Raw genomic sequence first — 16031 nt, 5'->3', positions numbered from 1 at the left:
AAAAGAGGGCACACATTTGCCTGTGTTAAAGTGTATACAAATGTGTTTCTTCTTTTGGAATGCAACAAGGGTCCAGCCCATATATTGGGTGTTGGGTCCAGAAAATCTTGGTGGCATCTCTGGGTAGCGGCTCTCCAGGATTTAACTAGGGAATTTCCCAGCCCTGGAGATGCCAGGGATCAAACCTGGGACTATCTGCATCCAAATCAGATGCTCTGTGAGCGGGCTACGGCCCTTCCCCATCAAATATGCAAGTCTTAGGGCTATTGTATAAGCATGTGACTGGTAATCAATTCCGTCTTATACATATTGCCCTGAAACAACCCTACTACGGAAAATTTCCAGATAGAAAAATCTCCCGGGCAACCGGCAACAAACGAGCCAAACACATGCCTCGCCTTTCCTTGTTTACTCTGAAGTCCAGCCTCCTAAAATCAGCCTGAGCCGCTTTTTTCCCTAGTGGTAACCAATAGGAGGGCTGCGCATACTAGCTCCGCCCACACCGCCTCAGTCGATAGGAGGAATGAAATGCTAATTTGACGTCATTCTCCCCTAAACAGTGAGACATGTAACTAGAATTGTCGGGGGGCTGATTGTCAGGCGTTCCTCCTACGAGCTTTCCATTGAACCCCATAAGAGAGCTGTGGTGATAGGTTAGCTTGAGGTATTGTTTTTGGAGCTTCCGTTTGACTTTCACAGCGAAATCCACCACGTCACTTATAACTTGGGGGTAAATTTCACTCAGCCCAATAGGATCTGTGTCCTACGGCTGCAGTTCTGTGCACATTTACCTGGGAGTAAGGCCCGTTGAATGCAATGGGGCGTACGTCCGAGTAAACACTTAGAATTACAGCTTTTTATTCGCAGTGCCCCGAGGCTGCCCTCCCTAGCACAACTCATCCAGGCCCTTCTCGGTGTACCCAGCCCTTCAGTTTCTTTTCTTTACAATGTGTAAAAAAGGCAGTGCAGGGATTTGCTGAGTCATTCTGAGCTTGTTCTTTCCTCCACTTCGGCAAGCAGCGTTTTCTGCCGGGTGTGTGTGTCGGTTTCAAGTTTTAGAGAAGGTAGGATGCCAGCGCTGGAGAAAAAGGGGGAAAGCTGGGGGTACTGTGGATGTCACTTGGAAACCCCCCCCCCTTTTTCAGGGGTTGGAGGGGAATTTAGAAAACAGCAAGCTTCTAATTGGCATATTTGCAAATAGAAGCAAAGGAACAATGCAACCTTATGGAAGCCTACTCAGCAGTAAGTCCCAATGAGTTCAGTAGGGCTTATGTTCAGGTAAGTGTATAGGGTTGTCATTAACTCATTTAGGTTTTTTATTAAAAACTTACATTCCCTTAATTGTTGTTTTGTAGCATTGCTGTTGCTGAAGGTTGTTGAGATCTTTAGGATTTGCATTTCCTTTTTCCAAGAAGAAAATGGCTGCAGGAAGGAAAATTGTCAAAACTGTACTCAGTAAGGAACAGGCGGAAGGAGTTGGGGCTCGTGTTCGCAGGAGCATTGGCAGGCCTGAGGTAAGGCAGCGGTGGCTTCTGTTTCCTCCCAGAGAGGTTTAATGAGACACTAATACTGTACAGCAGCCTTTCCCAACCAGTGTGCCTCCAGATGTTGTTGGACCACAACTCCCATCAGCCTCAGCCAGCGGCTGAGGCTGATGGGAGTTGTGGTCCAACAACATCTGGAGGCACACTGGTTGGGAAAGGCTGTTGTACAGCCTTTGCCAACCTGGTGCCATCCAGATGTCTTGGACTCCTGCTGATGGGTATTGTAATGCAGAGCATCTGGAACACACAAGGTTGGCAATGGCTGCACTAATGCATGACTGGTGTTGGGGGATGGACAAGGGGCCCTGAGCCCCAGGTCTTTTGTACCCCCTTATCTCCTGCCACTTTCCATCTCTCTTTTATTCTTTCTTTCTTTAAAAACCTCATTTAGTGGGTGGCTGAGCACATTGCAAAGTGTAGTGCTGGTGAGACCCCAGTGCGCACTTTCTTAAATTGCCTGGAGGCATCTAAATTAGCATATGCAAGTATGTGCCTTCCTTGTATCATTTAAGTACCTACCCATCAACGAGTGCATTCTTATTAGAATGCTTGATGGTGAGTGTAAAGCAGGAGTGCCTAACCCCCTATTCAGGGGCCTGATGAGACCCTCCAACCAAATGTTTATGCCTCCCCATAACCTCCCTTAAAAGTGGCAGCAAAAAAGTAAGAAGCAGCAGCCACAGCGCTTGGATAGGGGGTTAAGCGTTAAACCTCTCTGCCCTACATAGCACCCTGATTCAGATGCAAATCACCCATAATCTTCTCTCAGGTGATCTGTGTAAATGTGTGCAAGAGTATGAAGTGGCGGCACATTCCACTGGCATGTTGGTGAAGGGCAAAGCAAAAAATTAGTTATCCCCAGTGTAAAGCAATTTTTGTTCTAGATATCACCCTTTCCCAATCTTTGGGGCTGGACTACAGTTCCCATAATTCCTTGGGCCATGCTGGCTGGGGCTGATGGGAGTTGTTGTCCTGCAACATATGGGGACCCAAAGATTGGGTAAGGCTGCAATATGCTGTAGTCTCCACTGATAGTTTAAAGACACAAGGGGAGGTTACCACTTGCCTCTTACTCTTGGATGTTCTCCACTTCAGACAATAAACAAGTAGTTCTCAAATTCTTTTCTGGTTAACTAGAACAGAAAGTGTTGGCCCATGTAGCCTAGTACTGTTTATTTCAGTAGGTTGTGGCTCCCTTTGATCTCAGGTACAATCCGTATGTTTTGTTAAATATGTGGCTTGCTCTTGGGTGTCTCAGGAGTACTGATTAGGACCACAATGTGTGGGAAAGGGGGGAAGCATTTCTCCCTTGCCAGAGTCCTGATTAAAATCCCACCTACCCTAAAGGTGCTACTTGGCACAGGAAGTGCTTCCCTTTTGTGCCAAAAAGCAGCTTGGGGGAGGTAATGTATTTCATACTGCAGCATAGGAGGAAAGGGTTAACCCCCCATCCTGATCATCCCCCCACCCTTGACTGCTATTTTAAAAGGAAAAAAAACAGGCATGCAAGAGCAGATTACAAGTTTAATGTGTAGCTTGATTTTGAGGCAGAGGTGTTGGCCCTACTCTGCATCTTAAAATCCTTTACCGGGGAGTTGCTGTGGATTGTTTGAGAAAGGCAGCTTTTGTGTGAGTTCCCACTTGCATGCTGTAGACGTAGTGTCAGGGAAAGGGAATCTCCATACTGTGTGCCTTGATGTGGACGAGTTCCCTGGCTGAGTCTAAATATAACAGTGGTATGCCTTGAGTGCCCACAGAGTGAGCTGGAAAATCCTGTTCTCTGCTATGGATGCAATAATCTGGCACTCTCCATTGACTTCAGTGAGAGTGCTTTACTTAATGTTGCTTCCTTTGGAAACATACTATTGTATTTGGCATTGAGGGCAGGACTGACTTAAGCAAGCTTAGCATACTAACATAAGGCTACAGTCCTAACCATGTCTACTCAGAAATAATTCCTTTTGATTTCAGTGGGGCTGACTCCCAGCAAAGTGGGCCTAAAGCCCTTTTCATCTCCTCCGGTTCCGGTTCTCCTCATATCCACAGGATTGTTGGTTGTCCTATCAGCCAGCTCTCGGATCTCCAAGTGCTGCTTTTGAATGCCAGGTCGGTACATAATAAAACCTCACTTGTCCATGATTTAATTCTGGAGGAGAGTGCCGACCTGGCATGTATAACCGAGACCTGGGTGGCTGATCAGGGAGGAGTTGCTCTTTCCCAGCTTTGCCCACCCGGGTATTTGGTTCAGCACTGTGGTAGATCTGAGGGCCGGGGAGGGGGGGTCACTGTGGTCTATAGGAGTTCTTTTCCTCTCACCAAGCACCCTATCCAGACGGCGACTGGTTTGGAATGTCTCCACCTTGTGTTGGGCCAGGGAGACAGACTAGGAATACTGTTGGTGTACCGTCCACCTTGCTGCCCAACAGCTTCCTTAGCTGAGCTGACAGAGATAGTCTCGGAGGTCCTTTTGAGGTCCCCTAGACTTTTGGTACTGGGGGATTTCAACGTCCATGCCGAGGCTGTCTTATCTTGCGCAGCTCATGACTTCATTGCCTCCATGACAACAATGGGGCTGTCTCAATTTTCTACTGGCCCAACACATGTGTCGGGACATACTCTCAATTTGATCTTCGCCACTGGACATGGAGATGGTGATCTGATGGTGGGGTGTTTTTCATCTACCCCATTGTCATGGACAGATCACCGCTTGCTGAGATTTAGACTTACAGCGGCTCTTTCCCTCTGCAAAGGTGGAGGATCTATTAAGTTGATCCGCTCCCGGAGCCGGATGGATCCTGTAGGTTTTCAGAGGGCTCTGGGAGATTTTCCGGCTGATAGGACTGGTGCTCCTGTCGAGGCCCTGGTCGCACTGTGGAATACGGAAATGACCCGGGCTATTGACACGATCGCTCCCGCGCGTCCCCTTCGCTGTAGAGCTCATACAGCTCCGTGGTATACCCCGGAGCTGAGAGCGATGAAACAAGAGAGGAGGAGGCTGGAGTGCAGATGGAGGAAAACTCCCAGTGGATACAATCATGCCTTGGTAAGTGCCTCCAATAAGTTGTATACAAAAGCGGTAAGGACAGCAAAGAAGCTCTATTTTGCTGCCTCTATTAGATCATCTTTAAGCCGCCCAGCGGAGCTTTTTAAAGTCGTGCGAGGGCTCTTACACTCTGGCCCCCACGATACTATGGAAACATCTGAGACCCGCTGTAATGAAATTGCTGGACACTTTCAAGATAAGATTGCATGTATCCGCAGGGACCTAGACTCTGATGTTATGACAGATGAATCCATTGAAGTGTACGGAGCACGGCCTTGTCTTTCTTTATTGGATGAGTTTCAGTTGGTGCAGCTCGAGGAAGTGGACAAGGTGCTTGGAATGGTTCGGGCGACCACGTCTGTTCTGGATCCTTGCCCATCTTGGCTAGTGAAAGCTGGCAGGGCTGGAACCACCGGTTGGGCCAAGGAGGTGGTTAATGCCTCCTTGAGGGAGGGAGTGGTCCCTGGTAGCCTCAAGGAGGCAGTAGTGAGACCTCTTTTAAAGAAACCCTCCTTGGACCCAGATAATTTAAACAACTATAGACCGGTGGCGAATGTCCCTTTTCTGGGCAAGGTTTTGGAGCGGGTGGTTGCCAGCCAACTCCAGGCGCTCTTGGATGAAACCGATTATCTAGATCCATTTCAATCCGGTTTCAGGCCCGGTTTTGGCACCGAAACAGCCTTGGTCGCCCTGTATGATGACCTGTGTCAGGAGAGGGACAGGGGGAGTGTGACTCTGTTGATTCTCCTTGATCTCTCAGCGGCGTTTGATACCATCGACCATGGTATCCTTCTGAGGAGACTCGCGGAGTTGGGTGTCGGGGGCACTGCTTGGCAGTGGCTCCGCTCCTACTTCGTGGATCGTCACCAGAAGGTAGTGGTTGGGGAACATCACTCGCCACCATGGACTCTCCATTGCGGAGTCCCTCAGGGGTCGGTTTTGTCCCCCATGCTTTTCAACATCAACATGCAGCCGCTGGGTGCAGTCATCAGGAGTTTTGGAGTGCGTTGCCATCAGTATGCTGATGACACGCAGCTCTATTTCTCCTTTTCATCTTCTTCAGGTGAGTCTGTTGATGTGCTGAACCGTTGCCTGACCGCGATAATGGACTGGATGATAGCTAATAAACTGAGACTCAATCCAGACAAGACCGAGACATTGTTGGTGAATGCCTTCCCTGCTCAGATGGTGGATGTTAACCCTGTTCTGGATGGGGTTACACTCCCCCTGAAGGAACAGGTACGTAGTTTGGGGGTTCTTCTCGACTCTTCCCTGTCTCTTGAGGCCCAAGTGGCCTCGGTGGCACGGAATGCGTTTTACCATCTTCGTCTGGTAGCCCAACTACGCCCCTATCTGGACAGGGACAACCTCACCTCCGTTGTTCACGCTCTGGTAACTTCAAGATTGGATTACTGTAATGCGCTCTACGTAGGGCTGCCCCTGAAGACAATTCGGAAGCTTCAGCTGGTGCAGAACGCAGCTGCCAGACTACTGACGAGGACCAGTCGGTCTTCGCATATAACACCTGTCTTGGCGCGTCTGCACTGGCTTCCTATTTGCTTCCGGGCGAGATTCAAGGTGCTGGTTCTTACCTATAAAGCCTTACACGGCGTGGGACCTCAATACCTTGTGGAACGCCTCTCTCGATACGAACCTACCCGTTCACTTCGTTCAGAATCTAAGGCCCTCCTCCGGGTACCAACCCATCGGGAAGCCCGGAGGGTGGTTACTAGATCTAGGGCCTTTTCTGTGGTGGCCTCTGAGTTGTGGAACAGCCTCCCCGAAGAGGTACGCCTGGCGCCTACACTTTTATCTTTCTGGCGCCAGGTAAAGACCTTTTTATGCTCCCAGGCATTTTAATTTTCTTAACCATTTTAATCTTTTAATCCATATTTTTAATTTTTGTCGTATTGTGTTTTTGTAGTGTTTTTTGTTGTTTGTTTGTATATGTTTTTATGATTTTTATTATGATATATTGTATTTTATCTTGTTTGTTCACCGCCCTGAGAGCTATTCTGCTAAGGGTGGTATATAAATTGAAATAATAAATAAATAAATAAATCTCTTGCTGTGCCCCAAACTTTGCCCATTTATTTTATTTCATTTTGCATTTTATGCCAGTGTAAATCCACTATGCCCAGCATATCTTTGTGTTCTGCAGCTGAGTTTAGTAGTAAACTCATTTGTCAGAATTATTGCTCAATTTTCAACAAAGTGGGTTGCAATTGAAGTGAAATAAATCATCACTGAAATGACACCAATAACAATAAAATATTAACAGAAATTAAAACTACTGGCATATTAGAACAGGAGTTGGCAGTAAGACAGCTGTGAAAGGCTTGCCCAAAAAGCTCATTTATCCACATCAAGTGGGTGTAATTGAGAGGATAGAACTGCACTGCTAACTGATATTTGATGTGAACAACTGTACATTGCCTCCCTCAAAAAAATTACATCATTTTCTCCGATTTATAGAATTCTTACTCATTTTAATTTTCAGTTGAAAAACCTGGATCCATTTCTGCTGCTTGATGAGTTCAAAGGAGGAAAACCAGCAGGCTTTCCTGACCACCCTCACCGAGGTTTTGAAACTGTAAGATATTAATATGTAAGGCAAGCTTGCTTGTGTGTACCCAGATTTTTTTAACCAAACTACAAGTTATTCAGAAGTATGTAGGATATCTGTTGAAAAGTAGTTCTTGCAGAAGGTATGATGTTTGATTTGCCCTTCCCTCACTTCCTAGGTATGGGTGGAGTCTGATGTGTGCATATGTTCTTTAAATAGAGTTTTAACTCCTTCCATACTTATAGAAAATGACATTTTTTAATGAATTCCTTGATCAAATGGTTGAAAGCCATTACAAAATGTACATTTATAATGGTAATTATTTTTCTGTACTGCTGGCTGAGGCAGATGGGAGCTATGGTCCAGAACATCTAGAGGGCACCAGATTGGGGAAGGCTGCCTTGCAAAATGCAAGTGGCTTGTGGACCAGGCAGTGAGAATTCGATAGAGGAGATGGGACAGGATCCACAGCCCTGCTGTTCCTTCTCAATTGATTGTAATTGCATGGGGGGAGCCCAAATTCATGGAGGGTAAGGCTGTTGGTGCCTACTCTCAGTGATGGCTGTGTTCTGCCTCCACTATGCATCTGAACACCAGTAGCTATGGATCACAAGTGGGACAAGTTTTGTTGCATTCATGCCCTGCCTGAGAGCTTCTCATAAGCCTGCAGCTGGCCACCATGAGAACAGAATACTAGACTAGATGTGACTTTGGTCTGTTCTTTTTATGTTCTTACAAATAGTGCTTTCGTTTGATTATTGCTGCCTGTTGTCGCCTTAAGTCCCCAAACTCTCTGGCAGGTTTCAAAGTCTTTCTTTTTAATATTTTTTGTCGCACCCAGCTATTTTGCTACCCCGTTACAGGGTCCTTGCTGAAAATACTGTTCTGAGGCGCTTTTATTTCTCCTTATAAATGGGCTGAATGCAGCAGCAAGTCAGGAAGAGAAAATGGAAGACCGTTACTTTAGGGGTTTTTTTAAATCACAGACTCAAAATCTTTTTGTTTATGCTAAAAGAAGAAAGAATACCAAAGAAAAATGAACAATTAGGAATGGCAATAGTAGCACATATAAGACAGAGTAGCCGCAAATTTAGATTCCCATTTAGAGGCTTGATGAAAGACGGTGGTGTTACTGTTGTTTTTTACAACAGTAATGTTGGATACATCCCAAGCTCTTCAAGGTAAAGATTCCAAAGCTCTAAGGCTGACTCCTGGTGCCCACTGTGAAAATCTGTTACATGGAACGAATAATGGGGAGCAAGGCCAACTGACTCTGGACCTCAGCTGATGGCGGGACTCACATGGGACTCATTATAGAGTTGTTTGTATGGCTCTTTTACTGGTATCTCTTCCTCTAAAGGGAAGCGAGGGAGAAAACAGAACAGCTTGAAAAACTACCCACCATCTTGTTCCTGAAGGTCCACTGAGGTAGTCTGTATTCCACCCCCCACATGCCACCCCATGCTATTGAAGAAGCATCTTGCGTAGACGGGAGGAAAGATCTAGTTTTCAAAAAGCCTTTTCCCCCTTGTACTTTGTCTTTGCCGTTTTATTATACAGTTTTAATTTATGCTTATTGTTTTAAGCATTATTATATAAAGCCCTCTGTGAGGTTTGCCTGAAAATTGATATATAAATATCTTAAATAAATCTCTGTCACAAATTCTAGAATCACACACACCCCTTATGGCACCTTAAAGACTGTTTTAATAAAACTAAAACTAACTGTTTAATTATGACAAAATGTCTGTGGACTAGAGCCTAGAAAAGGATATGCCACAAAAAATCTATTTGTCTTTAAGATGCTGTAAGACCTCATGTTTGTGCTGCGATAGCCTGCAACGCGTACCTAATCCCACTGAAATTCTGGAATATTTCCTACATCTGCCAGCAGGTGGCAGTGCTCAGCAGCAGTTGGGGTAAGAATGAGTAGGCACAGGGCAAAATAATTTCTTTGGTGTGAAAAGCACTCTAATTATGATCTTTAAGGGGAATGGTGTAGCTTAGTGGTAAGACTGTCTGCTTTGCATGCAGAAGGTCCCAGGTTCAAGCTGATAGGAGTTGTAACCCAAAACATCTGGAGGGCGCCATGTTGGCAAAGACTGGTTAAGTGTTTTGATGGTGGCCAAACAGCTACAGACACACTTGGAGGAAACAGATTACTTAGATCCATTCCAATCGGGCTTCAGGACTGGATATGGAACTGAAACAGCCTTGGTCGCTCTGGTGGATGATTTAAGGAGGGTGTTGGATAGGGGAGAACACTCCTTCCTCGTCCTCCTGGATCTCTCAGCGGCTTTTGATACCGTTGACCACGGTATCCTCCTAGATCACCTGGAGGGAATGGGAATTGGGGGCACTGTTTTACGGTGGTTCCGTTCCTATCTCTCTAACAGGCACCAGAGGGTGGCATTGGGAGAGAAGGTTTCAGACCCTTGGCCTCTCAATTGTGATGTGCCACAGGGTTCTATCCTCTCTCCCATGCTGTTTAACATCTATGTAAAGCCGCTAGGGGCTATCATCAGGAGATTTGGGTTGCAGTGTCACCAATATGCGGATGACACTCAGCTCTATCTCTCATTTAAGTTCTCGCCGGAGTTGGCTGTGGAGACTATTTCCAAGTGCCTGGAGTCTGTAAGTGAATGGATGGGAGGAAACAGGCTGAAACTGAACCCTGACAAGACCGAGGTTCTGCTTGTGGGAGATAAGAGAAGGATAGGAGATATTGACCTGACGCTGAACGGGGTTAGATTGCCCCTGAAGGACCAGGTTCGCAGCCTCGGGGTCATTCTTGACTCCCAGCTGTCCATGGAGGGTCAGGTGTCAGTGGTGAGCCGGGCAGCTTGGTATCAATTATGTCTGATACAGAGGCTGTGACCCTACCTTCCGGTCCATCTGCTCCCACGGGTGGTGCATGCCCTGGTCTCCTCTCGCTTAGACTACTGTAATGCGCTCTACGTGGGGCTACCCTTGAAGACGGTCCGGAAATTACAACTGGTACAGAATGCGGCGGCACGGTTGATTAAAAACAGCCGCCGCTGGGATCATATCACCCCAGTGCTGGGAGATCTGCACTGGCTACCAGTTGTGTACCGAGCCCAATTCAAGGTGTTGGTGTTAACCTTTAAAGCCCTATATGGTGTCGGTCCAGTTTATCTAAAGGAGCGCCTCCAGCATCACCAAATATGCCGCCTGATGAGATCTGCCTCACAAGACCTTCTCTCGGTCCCACCAGTTAAGACATCTAGGCTGGTGCGGACCAGAGAGAGGGCATTCTCAGTTGTGGCCCCCACCCTCTGGAACTCTCTGCCATACGACCTTCGCCATGCCCCCTCCCTGGTAGGTTTCCGCCAAGGATTGAAAACTTGGTTGTTTCAGCGGGCATACAAGTCTCCTAGATAATTTTAGTTTACAGTGTATAGATGTAGGTTGGTGGATTATAATTGTTTTATATGTTAAAACTATTATATGTTGTATTTTTAATTATGTACGCCGCCTAGAGTGGCCATTCATTCGGCCAGATAGGCGGCCTAAAAATAATTTTTTTTATTTTATTTTATTATTATTATATTATGGCAGTGAAATTAACTAGATAAGGAGCAAGCATTTCCACCTGCCTTGCCCCACCCCTCTGCCTGGGCCTTATCAGGAGGAGCTGCAGGCTGAGTCGTGCTGCTGCAGGGATGAGACTGTGCAGGGACCATTAAGGGGCAAGCATTTCCACCTGCCTTGCCCCACCCCTCTGCCTGGGCCTTATCAGGAGGAGCTGCAGGCTGAGTCGTGCTGCTGCAGGGATGAGACTGTGCAGGGACCATTAAGGGGCAAGCATTTCCACCTGCCTTGCCCCACCCCTCTGCCTGGGCCTTATCAGGAGGAGCTGCAGGCTGAGTCGTGCTGCTGCAGGGATGAGACTGTGCAGGGACCATTAAGGGGCAAGCATTTCCACCTGCCTTGCCCCACCCCTCTGCCTGGGCCTTATCAGGAGGAGCTGCAGGCTGAGTCGTGCTGCTGCAGGGATGAGACTGTGCAGGGACCATTAAGGGGCAAGCATTTCCACCTGCCTTGCCCCCCACCCCTGCTCTTAGTGACATTTGTTTGGGGACTGTCCTTTACCAGGAAGATGAATGTTTTTGGTTTGCTGTTCCTGTTTTTTTAGCTTTTCCGTTATTGTTAGTTTTTATTGTTAGTCTCTTAATGTTTTGATGTTTGCATGTTCTGCTTTGTACGTCGCTTAGAGTGGCTGACAATTCAGCCAGATAAGCGACTAATAAGTCAAATAAATAAATAAATAAATAAAAATAGATACAGCTTAACTAAACCCATTTAACCAGGACTAAAAACAGTCTGGATTCCTAGTCAGTTATATAGTTTACAGTAGTCTTATATTTAATAATTCACCCGGTCGCCATAGGTGACATGGAATTCCATGTAGGTGAATGAGCAACCTGTCAAAGGGGAAGCTCCCTTTTCCACAGCCAGCACAGAAACACAGCAGGCTTGTGAAGTGAGGACAGACCACTCTGTTGCTTCTCTGCCAGTCTGCTTAGTAAAAGGCTGCTCTTCTGCTACTACTTCTTTTTCGACCAGCCCGCCAAGAGGTTAGTATGCTGCATTTCCGTGCTGGCTGAGGAGAAGGGAGCAGGATACTAGCCTCTTAGCAGGTGGGTGTATCTATATTGGGCTAGTAACCTTTGTTCACTTTTTTATCTGGCTGATCTACAGTCATACCTTGAACAAGAGTTGGGCCAAGGTTCTGCTGCAACAGAGAAGGGATGCCTGTGCTTTCTGGGAAGCAATCTTGGCTTTTAAAATGTGTGAGATTTGGGTTCTTATCAAAATTTGAAAGAATACCAAGACTTCAGCTTTTCTCCCTGCTGGTACTTTGGTGTTTATTGATGTGTGTGTTTTCAAGTGGCAGCTCCATTCTTAACTTAGAAATTTGGAGAGATAGGCCTGGTTTACATATCATGATAAGCTAAACAATGTGTGGCTCCCGGAGAGGAGATCAGAACTGCTTTGCACCTCCCCTTTCATTATGCCCCTATGCCACACTGAGGTACGCCGTAATTTGGCTTGGCATGTCATCCAGACCAAGGCTTGTGGTTTAGCTCTCTCTAGACTAGTCAAGGTTTATCCTAATGTTTATGGGTTATGGTTTGTCTGGGAGAGCTAAACTATGAGTCTGGATTTGGATGATATGCTCAGCTAACCGTAGCTTATTTTAGCACAGTAGCAGAATGACTGTGGATGACTAAAGTAGCTGCATTTTCTTCTCCTGCAGCCCACACACTAGCTTGTTTACTCTAAGCTATGGTTTGGCTTAGACTGATGTGTAAACTAGGCCATAGAGTGGGATCTAAAAAGTCATATGCACTAAGGTTTTTCTGATACCCTTCCCACTGTAGATCCTGAAATGTTGCACCTGAAGATTGGTGGTGGTGGGGAGAGTCCCTCCTGTGTGAGATTTGATGTGGTGTGAAGGATGATAAATTGGAAAGGGAAATTGGCAAATCCTCACCCCACCTTGCTAGTGAATGGGAGAACTTCCTACTCATATTCTGGGCTTCTCCAGTCCTCGCCAGAGCTAAGTTATAATCCCTGTCTTCAGAGTAATTTTTCTGCAAATGCGACATAGTCAAGTTGGGTGGGGTAGGTGGGTGGGAAAATCCTATTGCTAATTTAGTTGGATTACTGTGTAAACTTTTAATTCAGATTTTCACAAGGGAACACTTTATGAACAGCCAAGGCATTGTTCATCAAATATGTACATTTTGTTTCTGTGGGCTCACAGATAAATTAAGCTTCTGGAATAGCTAAATGTTCAGTCTGTAAAGTACGTCTATATCTGTATTATAAGTAAATTGGAGTTACTTTTCTTCCTTGTTAATGGTTTCAAGGATGGTATACGTTACTGTCTACGCAGCCTCAAATACTTCAATAGCATGGACTGACAGCTTGGATAAGATGCGCTCATTTTGGACAATGTTGCATTCTAGTATTTGCTGGGTGTCCTTCCGTCTTTTTATTTACCTGGTTTGTGGCCATTTTTCTGATTTGCAACTAGGGATAGGATCCGTTAGCTGGTGCTCGTTCAAAAGCATTCTGTTGACCTGTGTGATATCTATTGGAATTCTCTAGCTGCTGCTTTTACTGATTTGTTTTTTCCTTTGGAAAAAATATCGATATTAATATTGATATTTTTAAAGGAAATGTCGGTATTTTAAAAGAAAATATTGATGTTAAAGGAGATATAGATTAAATTATTGTTCTTAATATTGATATTTTACAGGTGGATTTTTTAAAAATAGAAAACAGTTTTCTAAAATGGTCTCAGAGAATCACTACATAAAAATCCAATCCATGATGATAGAAAATAAGTGAAGTAGTTAATGGAAAATTTGGTACCAAATCCAAATTGGCTGGAATTCTAGCACATCCCTACTTGCAACCCAGTTGCAGCATCAGCTTTTCATGTGTGCACTGGCAAAATGGTATTGATTCACTTGGCACAGAAGAGTGGCCTCTGTTTTACCTCCACTGTTGGAGGCAGGATGCCTTTGAATACCAGCTGCTCGGGTGGGCAAGTGGGGAGAGCGCTATTGTACGCTGGTCCTGCTTGTGGACTTCCCATAAGCATCTGGTTGGCCACTGTGAGAATAGGATGCTGGATGAGGCAGGCCTTTGGTCTGATCCAGCAGGCTGTTTTGTTCTTACTCAAGGCAGTTATTAAATTTGTATCCTGCCCTTCCTCTCAAAGGAGCTCAGGGTGGCAAACATCAAAATGTTGGTGATGTGATAGTTGTTGCCCTGTCCTTCTGCATTGTTTGTCCTGTGTTTTCTTATTATGCTGCTATCCTTACCTATCCTACAGCCATAGATCCCTTTCAAAAATGTCACAGTTTCACAGATCAACTATTTAAGAACAAAGGGTTAAATTCAACCCATGCCCCACTGAGACAGCTGGCTGCATTGGTTGCTTGAACATCTGCCAATTAAATGTGGAAACAGGCAACAATGCAAATTACGATACAACAAGATCACCAAAGGAGCTGACTTAGATAAGGTACCTACTAACTTTTGAATTGGGTATATACTGGACCAGGTTTATCACAGGTTCTATCCTCCTCGAAGCCCTAGAAAAGTAGGCATTTTTTTAAAAAAAAAATAGTGCCTGCTGCTATCCTCTTTAAGTGTCAGTACATTTGTTTTCTCTCTGCTCTTCTCAATATTAGACAAGACACCTGCCAGATAACCAGAGTAATGTGTGTGTAGAGTATGTTGCAAGGATGGAGATTCAAAAATATTTAGAGTAACTTTTCTGTTCTTAAAACACTGGAATTTCCTTATTCTAGTTCTCTAGTTGATAACAATGTAAGCATAGTGCAATGTCCTTTTCCTTACATCGTTCATGATCCCCAGCATTTCCATTTTGCTGCTGTTGGTCTCCTGTGGAGGAGAGAAGAGGGAGTAAGTCATCTGGCCTGGTGAGCTGACTCCCTTCCCTCTGAAGTAGATTTAAGTCAGCTGCTGAGGCTCCTTGGATTGCACATCTGGAGCTCTGTTGGCTTTCTTCTTTGTACTTACGTATTTAAGTCTAGATTATTTATTTTGTAATATTGAATTTATTTTATGTTTGCTAAATTGTTTGTTTTTGTTTTATTTGAATTTATTGCTATGTTTTGTAAATTGACTTCTCTCCCCTACCCCAGTGCTTTTATTTTGAGTGTTTGTGGTAAGCCTCTTTGGGCACAGATAACTGTGGAAAGGTGGCATATAAATAAACCCAATCAATCAGTCATATTCCATATATATGCCCATACAAATATATCATACTTAGAAAAAATAAGCATCTGTACTTGATTGGAATTTGATCAGAAGCTTCAAGGGGCTCCACACAGGAAACAAGCAGAACCATGGTGCCATATTTTGTTTTATTTTTAAAAAGGATTTCTTCTTGCTACACTTGCTGAGTAAGTTTGTACATAATTATAAAACGGCTCAGACGCTGCGTAGAGACTTTTAAATAATAAGTGGTTTATAAATCATTTAAGTATAAATAAAAGATGTGCACGCTACAATACATATTTAGCTTTCCATTCTTGGAGTGGTTTTTCCTCCTAGTCTTCCAAGCCAGGGAGCAGGTGTAGTGCTATGATGGAGAAAGGGCAGCACCATAGACTTGTCTGTATGAATGGCCATAGGCCCTCCTGCTCCTGTTTGGGAATGTCACAAACCCTCCTCTCCCTCTGCCTCTTGCAGCATCTGCTTCACATGTCAACTGCCCATGCTGTAGGTTGAAGAGAGTGGAAGTGAGATTGCTACCTTCATGCATGTGAGCTGAGGTCAAAGTCTAAAATCTGCCGCAGTGTAAACACGTGCTTTGCACTTAGGATGGCCCAGTTTCACTCCCTTGTTGCCTACCATCCTAGATATTCTAAACGTCTCTTTTTCAGGTAACATATCTACTGGCAGGTGGATCCATGGCCCATGAAGACTTCTGTGGCCATGCAGGTAGACTGAATCCAGGAGATCTGCAGGTATGCAAAAGTGCTGAGAATTGAGGGTGCTTTTCTGAATGAAGTGTTTTCCTATCCTGTCCTTTCGCTTCAAATTTGATTTGGAAGATGAGCAGTTTTGTAACCCATTTCTTTTTGTCATCTGTCTGGCAAACTGATTTTGTAGACCAGGGTTGGGGAACCTGTGGCCTTCAGATGTTGTAGGACTCAGTTCCCATCAGTCCCAGCCAGCATTGCCAATGGCAGGGGTGATGGGAGTTGTAGTTCAGCAACATCTGGAGGGTCTCAGATTCTATACCCTTAGTGTAATCCACTTGGACTTCAGTAGGTAGATCAGGACTCACAAGTGGGCTGCACTCCAG

General features: G+C 45.2%; 2 protein-coding genes across 8 annotated transcripts in view; one reads left to right on the top strand and one right to left on the bottom strand.

The window, feature by feature from the left end:
- BMX (BMX non-receptor tyrosine kinase) overlaps window positions 1–1529 on the bottom strand; it is a 45621-nt gene extending 44092 nt beyond the window's left edge. Inside the window, exon 1 of the mRNA XM_061627173.1 lies at window positions 1332–1529. Coding sequence (XP_061483157.1) covers window positions 1332–1398 — 67 coding nt within the window. The 5' untranslated portion in view covers window positions 1399–1529. The remainder of the gene's footprint in view (window positions 1–1331) is intronic.
- Window positions 549–16031, top strand: part of PIR (pirin) — a 43048-nt gene continuing 27565 nt past the window's right edge. Inside the window, exons 1-4 of one of the 7 annotated variants that reach the window (XM_061627179.1) lie at window positions 549–664; window positions 1416–1514; window positions 7088–7180; window positions 15607–15690. In XM_061627179.1, the coding sequence (XP_061483163.1) occupies window positions 1419–1514; window positions 7088–7180; window positions 15607–15690 (273 nt within the window). In that variant the 5' untranslated portion in view covers window positions 549–664; window positions 1416–1418. Of the gene's footprint in view, window positions 665–704; window positions 1065–1257; window positions 1279–1355; window positions 1515–7087; window positions 7181–15606; window positions 15691–16031 lie in introns of those variants that run through there. The other 6 variants (XM_061627178.1, XM_061627175.1, XM_061627177.1 and 3 more) reach the window with 6 other exon arrangements.

This window comes from Rhineura floridana, chromosome 5 (genome assembly GCF_030035675.1).
Source record: "Rhineura floridana isolate rRhiFlo1 chromosome 5, rRhiFlo1.hap2, whole genome shotgun sequence".
Taxonomy (NCBI): Eukaryota; Metazoa; Chordata; class Lepidosauria; order Squamata; family Rhineuridae; genus Rhineura; species Rhineura floridana.
Note: the sequence above shows the minus strand (reverse complement) of the source record. Positions and strands in the feature narration are given on the sequence as shown.